This window comes from Protopterus annectens, chromosome 3.part1 (genome assembly GCF_019279795.1).
Source record: "Protopterus annectens isolate FY-2018-M chromosome 3.part1, PAN1.0, whole genome shotgun sequence".
Lineage (NCBI taxonomy): Eukaryota > Metazoa > Chordata > Ceratodontiformes > Protopteridae > Protopterus > Protopterus annectens.
Window position 1 is genome coordinate 84,615,472 of NC_056732.1, and position 12,912 is coordinate 84,628,383.

At 37.0% G+C, this 12,912-nt stretch overlaps 1 protein-coding gene across 2 annotated transcripts in view; it reads right to left on the reverse strand.

Annotated features, from left to right (window-relative positions):
- Window positions 1-12,912, reverse strand: part of LOC122798011 (fer-1-like protein 6) — a 1,810,759-nt gene that overhangs the window by 1,653,733 nt on the left and 144,114 nt on the right. For both annotated transcript variants that reach the window (XM_044066595.1, XM_044066597.1), the window contains exon 2: window positions 2,256-2,332. In XM_044066595.1, coding sequence (XP_043922530.1) covers window positions 2,256-2,332 — 77 coding nt within the window. The remainder of the gene's footprint in view (window positions 1-2,255; window positions 2,333-12,912) is intronic.

The following is a 12,912-nucleotide window of genomic DNA, read 5'->3' on the forward strand; positions in this document are numbered from 1 at the left end:
TGTGTTAGTACAGTTATTACTGGACATCCAGCGTTGTAGGGCACTTGCCCTTAAGGCTCGTATGATAATATTTGTCTCCATACGGACTCATGCATTATTGCTTAGTTATGCGTTGTTTTATCAAAAAAAAAACATCACCCCAGATAAGGGTACCATAAGTAAGGCAATAACAATCCCTTTACTTCCACTATTACTTATATATTCCTAACTCAACAGTGAAATGTGTGCAATGTTACTAATAATCTACAAAAGCTGATTACAAAAGTATAACTTCCTGCATGTAATAAATATGTTAGATATGCAGTTTAATTGCCCCATTTTAGAATGGCAAGAACAACCTAAGTTAGGCTGGTCAATACAAAAGACTGACAGGTGCCTTTTCTGTTGTGACATATTTTAATATTTTGGATTTTAAATATATGCAAACAAAAATGAGTCAGCTGTGTAAAACAATGCTTGTTCAGGAAGAAGACTCAAAATTCTGTATCAGGGAGAATAATTAGTATTAGAGATAATTAGTAGTAGCTGGTTCTTTCTGAAAGTGATATTAGACGTAATTGACCTGCAAAGCCCAGGTGCTACTGCTCTAGAGAATTATACCAATGATGCCCATTGTAAACTGAAAATATGCTACTAGACAAACAGTTGCCAAAGTACCATTGAATGGTCAAACTTTCTATTGTCATATGCTCTGGGACAGAGTAAAATATAATAAAAATTAGTTATATTTTGCAAAAATAAGCAAGCAAAAACCTGATTTTCCTTATATGTTTGCACTGTCCCTCATAAATCTCATTCTTTTCATAGTTAAAAAAACAACAATGGAGAATATGTTTTCTACATAATTTCTTCTGCACTAATTTACTTTGCAAACATGGGAACGTAAGTCTCAGTGCATGTGCAGGTCATCAATATAGCAAAGACAATGAGAAAAAAGACAGAAGTGACCTTATACAAATGCATCATTTAAGAAAGGTAAGCAATTTCTTTCCTAAATAATGTAATTGTATAATAGCAATAATCCCCTGCTGTTTGTGGCAATATCAGGATTTACTCATGGTTGGCTTTATTTAATCACTTGGGCTTCACATTCATGATCGAACGACACCAGCCGTGGGTAAATCCTAATATACCCACACCCAGCCATGGATTATTAATTATAACATAGCAGTCAGTGAAGCTGACATAAGGTGATTTATTAAGAAATAGGAGTCTATCTACTTACAAAGCTAAATAATCATTCTGTTTGCAAAGATGAAAAGCAGGGTACTTCCCTGATGCAAAATCCAACAAGATTCTGCTTAAAAGGAAAATTGCAATCTGCAAAACTATTCTTAATTTACACAGAAGTATTTTGACTGTATGGGGGTTCCCTTACTTAAATGGCAAAAATACTCACTTAATGAAAAGGTATGGAAACATCACAGTAATATAGTAATGTGTGATTTAAGAATGTCCCCCAATGCACCTTGGCAGTATGATTATTAAGGCTCTCTGGGTGGGAATACAAAACTGCTGCTCCTACTGTCAATGGAAATGGTGTCACTATGCCTTGCATGTTTAGTAGTCAAAGACTGATTAGAGTATGATATGCATTATTTGAACAAGTCCTGGATGTCCAAATCTAGTGTACCCTGTTCCCAGGCCAGGCCATTTTCTGCCTAATCAATGCCATTACCTTATGCAGTACCCTGTTTCCAGGCCACACTTTTCATTGCCTGATTGCTGGCATTATATTGTACAGTAATAAGAGAATGGTATATCGCATTCCTGTGTCCTTTGGAAGTTTTATGACAGACTCTACACTAAATACACAGACATATGCTATAGATAAATGCAGGACGTAAAATATATGCCTATTTTGTTATTCTGGGATATGTTATCAACTACTTAAAGAATGTGCTTACATTAGAGAATACTTCATAACAAACTGCTTTACTTTCTGGGTGTTTCCTGTCATGTGCATTGCATATGAATGTGACGTAGTTCTTTGAGAATGTATTTTCTACTTCTAACCATGAGAGCCAACAGAGGAAGTAAGAACTGATAATCTAATACCTTGTTACTTCTTATTCACTTGCTTAAGATAGGGTCATAGCTAGACAGCCTGGATACAAATGTAAACTTGTTATACACCCTGAGATATCTGTCCACTCCTGATATATATATGTCATTAACAAGTTGCAAAGAACACTAAAACTCAACATAATGAAACTCTTGTATGTGAAAGGTAATGTTTGTTTATAGGAACTTACCAGCTGCTCCTTTATTGGCAATAGTGTATCCTTTGTCACCTTTTTTCTTCTTTTTCATCTTAGTAAACAGACCTTTTCTGAAATAAAAAAAAAACAGAATTTTGTTAATGCACTGACTGATGTGTATTTAGGCAGATGCTTAAAGGGAAGCATTTCTAGTGACAGTCGTTCCAGAAACAATCATTTTGACATGCAGCAGACCTGAACATTTTCTGATAGTACAAAATGTTAAGAGTGGGACTGTTATCAACCTGAAACATAAAAGAAACCAGTCCATACTGAAACTACACATTATACTATGAAAAAATGTCTCCAATATTTATTTGTTTAATATTTATTTATTTATTTATTTATTGACATTTGTTAACCGTGAAAGTCCACTGGGCTAAGAAGACCCATTTTTAGTGGAGGCCTGGGAGAAAAGCTCCAATTACAGTTACAAAAATATAGTTACAAAAGAACATATTTATAAGTGTTGAAGATGTACAATGATAATGACAACATCAGAACATTGATAAATAAAACAATCATACAATATAAAGTATTGATTCAAAAGGCTGTCATACAACATCAAAGCATTAATTCAAAAGGCATTCATAAACAATATGTTTGTTTTAAGTTGTACAATTTAAACAGGTTACATAAATAAACATTTTATTACGTTATCAATGTAGGCTAAAATGACTAGTAGTGGGATAATATCTTGATATGAAGCAAAACAGTGAGATAATTAAGAACTGCAAGGAACTTTTAAGTACTATTTGGAAGTTACTAGAGAAAGTAACATTTTATGGTGGCTTATGCATGTGGTCACATGAACAGATGTGATTATTGAGGTAGTGGAGGTTTAGAAAAACAAAAAAATGCAGGATAAAGCTCTTCAAAACATTGAAATCTTCAGCTATTCAGCCCTTTAATAGACAAGTGAACAAAAAAAACAAAATACAGCGCCACACTAAGGAAATGAAGTAAAGCGCTTTTCGTCTGGTGCAATGACCAAACTTCTTCAGACAACAAACAGTAGGCACAAAAAACAGTTAGGTTTATAACCACACAAGAGACCTCCCCCCCTCCTCCCTTTAATTATACAATTAACCAATACAACACAAAAGCAAAAGCAATTAATTATATACATGAATTGCAGCTTAAAGACCTAAGGTAAAATTCATTAAATTCCTTGCTGTTACTAAAAGCAACAAACACATCTAATGTCATAAATTAAATACTATAAGATTTAAAACAGGAACTACTAAAAAGGTATAACATCCTATTTAACATAATACATACTTTAAAAATCAAAAATTAAACATCAATAGATGTTAACAACAATAACATCTTCTGATGTTTAATTTTTGATTTTTAAAGTATGTATTATGTTAAATAGGATGCTATACTTTTTTAGTAGTTCCTATTTTAAATCTTATAGTATTTAATTTAAGACATTAGATGTGTTTGTTGGTTCATAGGTAGGTACTAGGCTATTGGCCCAAGGGCTTACGTAAGCCTAGCCAACAAGGTTCCCTGGCTTACGCTACCCAAGAAAGTTATTTTCCTGTGCCACTGTCGAGCAGAGACACAGAAGTGATCCCCAGGGTGTATTTCCTATTTCCCATCCACAATCATTTACACCAGTTTCAGCAAATACATATTATGTGGCGTTGCCTGCCATGCCAGATTGGTGACTGTTTTATAGTCATCAGACAACAGTAGAGGTAAGTCACATTTATTCATAATCAAGCTTCCTTAACCATCAATTACAACCACTTAATTTACTGAGTATACCTCAGATGCCTGATTGTGAGAAAATATTCCCTCAGCAGAGAATTCAAACTTGCTATACAGAAATCTCCACTGGTACTACAAAGCTAGTTTAATGACTTGATCACCATAGCAGGATCAGTAATTGTCAATTACAGACATTCCCCTTACGCAGCACTTACAGCTACATTATAACTGTGTACACCTCAGATGTCAAATTCACATAAAACAAAGTCTTCATGGAGTTAGTTTGTGATGTCAATAAAATAAATCTCTTCTTAACATTGTCAGATTGTCTTCTTTTGATACAATGTATTAAGTTATTATTTACTCACTTAATGATTTGTAAAAAAGACAATTTGGGGTTCAACCCCTGGGAAATGCATGCCCTATTAAAGAGAAAAAAGTGCCATGGTTCTGAGGTCAGCTTCCTAATGATTTAAGGGTTCTAAGTATAACATGAAAGTAGAAAAGTGGTATGTGTGAGATGAGAACTGTTCAGACAGATCTCTAAACATTTAGTTCAAGACAAATTCAAGTCTTTTGAGAAAGAAGAAAAAATCCTGGGAGAATAAATGATGCACAGTTCATGAAGATTTTTGTTTAACATTTGATGATCAAGTATAATGGACTGGTGTTGTATGTAAAAAAACTAATGACAAAATGAAGGTAAAACATGCAAGTATTATTTAAGCATTATTTTATGTTTTATATATATATATATATATATATATATATATATGTGTGTGTGTGTGTGTGTGTGTGTGTGTGTGTGTGTGTGTGTGTGTGTGTGTCTGTGTGTTTGTGTGTGCACGTGTTCAACGTTCAGTGTTACAAAATACAAATTCAGGGCTGTAAAGGACTTCTAATAGTTTACCCTCAATATGTCTGGTATTATATACCCTTTCCTCTATGAATCTATCTTATTCTTATCACAACTTTCTAATTCCAAAAAGACAAAAAAAATTACCAACATCCTGTTCTAAAATGTAAGGAGTTTTTCATAAACTTACCTTTACACTTACTGATTTCCATTGTAAATTCTCCATTTCTAGCTCCTTTCTGATGATATATCCTAGTTATGCCTGCACTAGTCCCTTAGCTTTCTGAATTTATATACTTATAGATATCAATTAATTCTTCCCTAAGTAATTAATAACTAATTTGAAATAAAGATATTTCCTTCAATTTGTTCATATCACTCTTTTCTATCAAACCTTTTATCTACTATGTAAAATATTTCTGTATCTTTTCTTTTAATCTGTGTATAGTAATACATACATTCCTACCATATCTGACCACAATTCTTATAACAGCTTTAGAATCTGGAACTAATGCTTCTCTATCCCTACAGACAAAAGTTCTCAAAATATTTATTTCAGAATAACATCTTTTAGTAACATCGATCAGATGTGAATCAAAATATAAGTTACTATCAATCTTTTTTCCCAAATCTTTGATGTTAAACATAGCATTCAATGCAACATTATTCATGGAATAAGGGTAACATAAATGATTCCTACCATAATGTATAATACAATACTTTTTCAGGTTAAACTCTATATGATTAGTTGACACCACATAAACAATTTGTCCATATACCTCTGTGCTAAGCTTTGATCCATAATTGAAGTAATTACTGACCATATCATAGAATTGTCAGCATATTTCCTCACCCATAAAAACGCGAAATAGGACTGGCCACAGAACAGATCTCTGAGGAGCACCAGAATAATTAATTTTGGGTGCAGAAAGAGTATCTCCAAGTCTTATTCTGCTAGATCTGTAACACAACCAATTATTTACCTACCTTACTACATGTTGTTTTAAATTGTATATTCTAATCATAGGCAATAATTGTGTTTTTGCATTACTCTGTACTTCTATTTCCACAAGTAGAATTGTTTGTATTTTACAGCCTGTTCAGCCGCAATATTATAGATTAATTCACAGTTGTGGCAGAACTGTGCATGCCTGCCAAATTTGAACCTTTGTCATTTAGTGCTGCATTTCTTTTGCTAAACAGTGTTACTCAGAAATTTATGCATAGTCATGTGCTTTAAACTGTGGAGAAGTTCAACAGTGAGAGAAGTGACACCTAACTAGTTGTCTAAGCTTGGCGACACACAAGGTATTTGTAATATATAGCTGCTTTACAGGGTGCAGTTTTATGAACTGTTCCATAGGGAAAAGTTTGCTACTGTACAGGACACTGCTAACCCACACAAATACAGAAAATTTATAGCAGCACAGAAAAAAAAACAGAAAACTAACCAATGACCCCTCTTGTCAATAAAATGACTACACTATGAGTCCTTTAGTATATTTCCTAACTCATATAGACCAGGCAAACTCCCCCTGACACAAGATGAATAAACCCAGTCCTGCTAATATAAAAACACAGTAGAATAGCTCCACGAGTGCAATGCTACCACAAATCTATTAAACAGCTAGCTGGAAATTCTTTGCTGAAGGCAATTTCAAGACAGTCTAACAGCAGTAACAATGAGGGGAAGAGCAATTTTCTTACAAACTAATTGGTGAAATTCACACATAAAAGCAGTGTGATTTAGCACTCAGTGATACTTAATCTTGCCTGAATAGCATTGGATTCAAGTAGAACACTTCTGGAAAACAGGCTAGGTCTTCAAGCATTGCTGATTTTTGGGGAAGTGAGCAGCATACAATATGTAGTAAAAGAGGTTTACTTGAGTAATACTGGTTTGCTGGCTGAGTACTCAGTATCACAGATTTATGGAAAACAATGGGTGGGAAAAGTGCATAAATGACTTATGCAACAGACAATAGCAGTGAAAGAGAGGAGGGAAGGACTTTGGAAATCAAATTACCATAAAGGGCAGAGGACAGATATACAACCTCTTCAAACCACCACAGCAAAAAAAGGTGGGAGGGTTGAAATTTTTTCCAAAGAGCAAGCAGCAAAGCTAGAGATGCCAAAAGTGCAAATAAATGTAACCAGCTAAATACAGTTCAAACACACTAAAACTTTAATGGAAGCAAATAAAACAAAAAAATATATATAAATGATAAGCACTTTCACACTAAAATAGTGCTTCCTCAGACATTCAGTTTGTATTTTGATGTCGCTCCCTCTCTTATTCTCTTCACAAAACTGTAAAACAAGAAACTGAAAACTATTATTCTGGTTTTGTTATAGAAATCAGCTTTTATCCACCTAACAGTTCCTAATCTATAGCTAAAGATGCATCCAATCAAATAAAAGCAACACTGGAGCTCTTATATAAACTTTAGCAATGGTGTGGATACAAAAAGCAATATTAAGCATGTGAATCATAAGCAGAATATAAAAGCTCTGAAGCACAAACTAGAGCAGGGACAATTCTCTCACTGTTGAATTTCTCCACAGTTTAAGTCACCTGACTATGCAGAAACTCGGCAGTGACACTGTTTGGTGAAAAAGATGCAGCAATAAATGACAAAGGCTCAAATCTGGCAGTAGTATGTAGTTCTGCCACAATCGTGAATTACTCTGTAAGACTGTGGCCCAGCAGGCTGTAAAATACAAATAATTCTGCTTGTGGAAATAGAAGTACAGAATAATGTAGAAACACAATTATTACCTACCAACCATATGCATTTTTTCTTCCCATTTTTTTACTTTCTCTCTATACATATTTCATTAATCACACATCCTGTAAAAAATATTTATTGGATATTCATTTTACTGAAACACAAGGTGTAGGATTTAGAAAAATTACTGCAAATGGTAAGCCCTTATTATCACCAGTGATAACTGTTACAATTCTTAGAAGGTCCTACCAGAGTGTACACAAAGAGGTGCAGCACTATGGTGGTCTGTCTCACTGACCTATGGCAAATGATAATGAGGCAAACGGGGGGGGGGGCATATGATATTTGGTTATGTGTTCTCCCCCAGAAATTCCTGCAGTTGGTGATTTACAAAGCCACACTATCTATAAAACCACTCAGATATGTAATTCCTTACCTCAGCCAAACCTTCATATCCACCCTTTACTTTCAGTGGGAGAAATCATGTTAAAGGTGATTCATGGGGAGTTTAGTAGATAGGTTATGTTGGGATGTGTGTGTGTATGTATGTATGAGTGTGACTGCATGTGTGATTGTATATAGAGGTATTAGTGTATAAGGCAAATGTGTGTGTATATATGCGAGTGTGTGTCTGCCTCAGAGGACATAATTGGGTGGTTAGGTGTGTGATGATATGGACTAGTGCCAGCATAGCCAGCTAGAGTTCTATAAAAACTATATGTCCTTTGAATATCAAAATGATTTATACAAGATGCTTGTGTTACAAATGTTTTAGAACTGAATGGTATTTGAATATCAAACTGATTTGCATAAATGCTTATGTTACAAATGTATTAGAACTGTATGGCATTTGAATATTAAACTGATTTGTACAGGTGCTTATATTACAAATGTATTAGAACTGTATGACATTTGAAAATCAAAATATGGTTGTAAAGCTGCTAGTATTAAAAATTGTATTGACAGTGGATCTTGCTGGACAGAGAAGAAATATACATGAGACTATCGACTGTCTGTATATATGTTAGCAAAGGACACTGGAAGAGAAGGCAGTTAAACAGGTAGCTTACTTCCTAATTTAAGACAACTACTGTTAATTGGATCACCTGTTGGGCCATGGTAGTGCTTATCTCATAGCTCTGAGTAGGACCAGTGACAGCATGTCTGGAAGAAGCCTTTGTTCATTATCTCAGTAAAAATATGGAATCATGGGAAGCCTCAGGTACTGCTATAAACATTAACAAACCTTTAGTAGATATGCATGTTACACATCTAGATAAACATCCTGTCTCCAAATTCAAAGGGGAATAGTATGAGAACCTAGAGTGAGGTGACCAGATGAGGTCATTTTGTCAGCCATCTTGGAAATGTTAGATATAAAAAAAAGAGATCTCTCATTATTGAGTATTCTGTCTTGAGCCTGACACAAGAAGGACCATTCACCACATCATCTGCATTGCCCTATTAAGTATGTAGGGAATAGTAATTCTCCCAAATTCAGTCAGGAGATATATACTGAAGCTTAGTTCAGATATTGTTTTTCTTTATTTGTATGAGTCTGTCCAGCAATGTTATTTTCAATATTTCCTGTGATTTGAACTCTGTGGTTTACTGCAAATATATATCCTGTATTTCATGCTCTTTTATTATTTATTATTAAATATATTTAAAAAGTTTATTGTGGCTGGTCCTTTTAGAAAGTATTTAACCTTTGAGAGTATGTGTATTCATTTGGTGACACTATGTTGGCCACTCCTGAAGGCCTAGCTGTCTTGGTCAACTACTACCATTTGCATTTATATTAATATTACACAGTATAATTGGATACCCTTTGTTAAGGACCTTAGAGTAGCTGATTATGGAGTGTCTGGTGACAGTCATATCTACCTTATACTTAGTGTAGAATAGGGCACAGCAGTTAAAATTGTGCTAGCCTTTCCCAGATGCGTGTATGAGTGTTTGAAAAATCAAATCTCACAGTGTGTGTGTGTGTGTGTGTGTGTGTGTGTGTGTGTGTGTGTGTGTGTGTGTGTGTGCGTTTGTGTGTGTGTTAGCTACTTGGAGAAAAACACGAAGTGCTGGTTTCACATAGAGAGTGGTGGAGGACTTGGCTTGGGCACTTGGCTGAGGACTTAACTCTACAGCTGTACCAGAGGGTAGTCATACTGGGGACCTGGAGAGAGACAGATATAGAAACTCTGACCCGGGGCTGACTGTGTTCCCTATGTGCTCTTAAGGGAAATTGTACTTTGTGCAGAGAGATGCATCTGGAAATACTGAGTGTATCCATTTGTATTGCAAGTAAACATCCCTCTCCAGTGTCAGTGGTGAGTATTCAGGCTCCTTGATTAATGGCCCAGTGTGGGGACATCACATATTGGTGAGCAGTAGTGTGGATACTGGACTTCTGTAGCCTGTCAGCAGTTGTCACTAAAGGTATGCTCTCAAGCAGCCACAAGGTGAGCATTCAGAGTTTCATTTCACAAAATTTCTATTTATTTATTTATCTATTTATTTGCTAGTTTAGTTTATTAGTCAGGGAAAGACAGCAAAGATGTCAGCAGAGGGGTATGGCAAGCTGACAAAGAACCAGTTCGCCAAGAGTGCAAAGCCAAAGGACCGGTACATGCCAACCTGGCTAAAGAGGAAATTATTTCAGCATTAATCACAGCTCAGACCAGCATCCAGAAGGATAACTAGTCTGGTGATGGAAATTTGCAGCCCTCAGAAACAGGACAGTTCAACTTTTCCTTAGAGGACTTAAAAATCCATCTGGAGTTAAAGACACTTGAACTGGAGGCAAACATTTGAACATAGAATCAGCAGACAGACTGCAGCATTTGGAGACTGAAGAAAATGAGAAGCAGCATCAACATGAGAGGAAGATGCTGACTCTTCATCAGGTTCATGGAGGTAATGGAGAAGGGAATAACTGAACCCCAGAAGAAACAAAGGTCATCAAATTTCTTCCACAATTTACAGAGGGTGATAATTTTGATAGTTTCATTCATATATTTGAAAGAGTATGTATACAATATAATGTTGACCAAGGGCTCTGGGTACTGCTCCTGACCCCCTTACTCCATGGTAAAGCTGTAACTTCTGTTTCTAAATTGTCTGATACTAATTACTTAAACTATGATGCAGTTAAAAATGTTTATTGAAATGTTTTAAGTTAATACCTGAAGCTTACAGAAAAAAGTTTTGTGACCATAGACACAAGGCAGATAAAAGTGTGTATGATTATACTGCTCAGTTAAGCAGTTATTTTCTTAGGTGGGTGAGTGGGTATCAGGTCACCACTTTCCAATGGCTGGCAGATCTTTTGATGAGGGAACAAGCCCTTAGCACTTTGCCTGAGGACACGAGAATCTGGTTAGCAGACATGAAATGCAACTCTGTAGATGAGCAGGGGAAAAAGGGGATCTCTGCTTAGCAATCACGGCAATACTGCATAAGAAGGGGATACACAGTGCTGCACAAGGATAAAAGGGAAACCATGGGTGGTGGCCTAAACTACCCCAATAGAGTCCACCAGTAACAAAGGAAGACACTAGTTTGGGTACATGGCCAGGATCAATGGTTAAATGTTTTAAATGTAACCAGTGGGGCCAAGTAGCATATAGATATCCAAAGAGTTAAGGTGAAGAACAAAGGTAGTGGAGCCAGCAATTTGAAATAACAGAATGCCAGTGGTAAGTTGTCTGGAGACAACAGGGGTACCAAACTACCACCAGAGTTTGTATCCTATCTTGGTGGATGGAAAACAAGCCAGTGCCAAGAGAGATACAGCCTCTGATATAACCACTGTGAAGCCTGCAGTGGCTAAAGATGAGTAGTACATGCTTGGGCAGTTCACTCAGTCAGAGCTTTAGGTGGGATCTCATTCCAAATGCCTTTGGCCTGGGTTCACCTTGACTGGCAGGGTGGAAAAGGAACCAAGCAATTAGGTGTGCTTGAGGATATCCCTGCAGATGTCTTCATAGTGAATGATTTTGATAATGCAGTACTTTGTGTGCATACAGTGACACACAGTCAGGCTCAGAGACAGGTATGTGGGTCTGGTAGCCTGGGAGAGACCCACGCAGACCACACCCCTGAAGCCAGGACTGATGATGTGACTATTTCAGGGAGAGAGCTAACCTGTAGCAATGAACCTGAAGATGAGTCACATTTGCTGGTAGGTACTGATGTTCCCTTGAACAAGGTGACTGCAAGACAGAGGTGAGTGGTAGTACCCAGGATGACAGTAAGGCATCACTGTCAGAAGATACCACATTTTTTGTGGAAGGGGAGCTGGGAAAAGTCACAAAGATAGAGTTGAGACAGGCTCTGCTCTAAGACCTACATTACAAGGCTTGAGTGAGGTAGCTAGGGAGATGCCTGATTTTCAAGGAAAGGGGAGTCTATATACTGGAACACAGGGTTACTGCACAGAATGTGGATGCTTGACGGAGGGCTAGAGGGTAAGGTAATAATACAGCAGTTGGTAGTGCCCAGAGGCTAAAGTCTGGTACTTCTACCATAGCCCATAACATTCCTTTTGAAGGTCATATGGGCATAAAGCATACCAAGAGATGTATTATGCAGAGCTTTTATTGGCATGAGTTTGCCACGGATGTGACAGGGTACTCCAGCACCTGTGAGCAGTGCCAAAATGTAGGCAAGGCAGGAGACAAGATTAAAGCTCCTTTGATGCTTTTGCCTGTGAATGAGGAGCCATTTCTGAGTGTAGCTATGGATATTGTGGGGCCTTTGAGTACCCCATTCTCCACAGGGAAGAAGTATATCCTGGTGGTAGTAGATTATGTTACTAGATATTCTGAGGCAGTGGCTCTGCCCTCCACTGAGGCAGAAAAGGTGGCAAATGCTTTGGTAGAGATTTTCAACAGAGTGGGTTTCCCAAGGAAATACTGACAAAGGTGCCAATTTCATATCAGACCTGCTGCCTTGTCTGTGGAAGCACTGTGGGGTGAAGCACCTAAAGACCACCCCCTACAACCCCCAGACCAATGGTCTTGTGAAGAGGTTAATCTTTATACTAAAGACTGTGCTACAGGCATTTGCAGAACATTTTGAGAGATAGAGTTGAACAAATATTTGCCCCATCTGCTGTTTACTTACAGAGAAGTACCTCAGGAAGCCACAGGTTTTTCACCCTTTGAGTTGCTGTATTGTATGGGCATAAGGTAAGGGGGCCCTTAATTTTAATTTGTGATGAGTGGAAGGGTGAGTGTGAATCCCAAAAGGAGTATGTTGTGGCATAGATCCTAAACCTCAGGACAAGGCTTAGGGAGCTCAAGGATTTGGCCCAGGAGAACCTGCCAGGAGCCCAACAGCAGAGCAG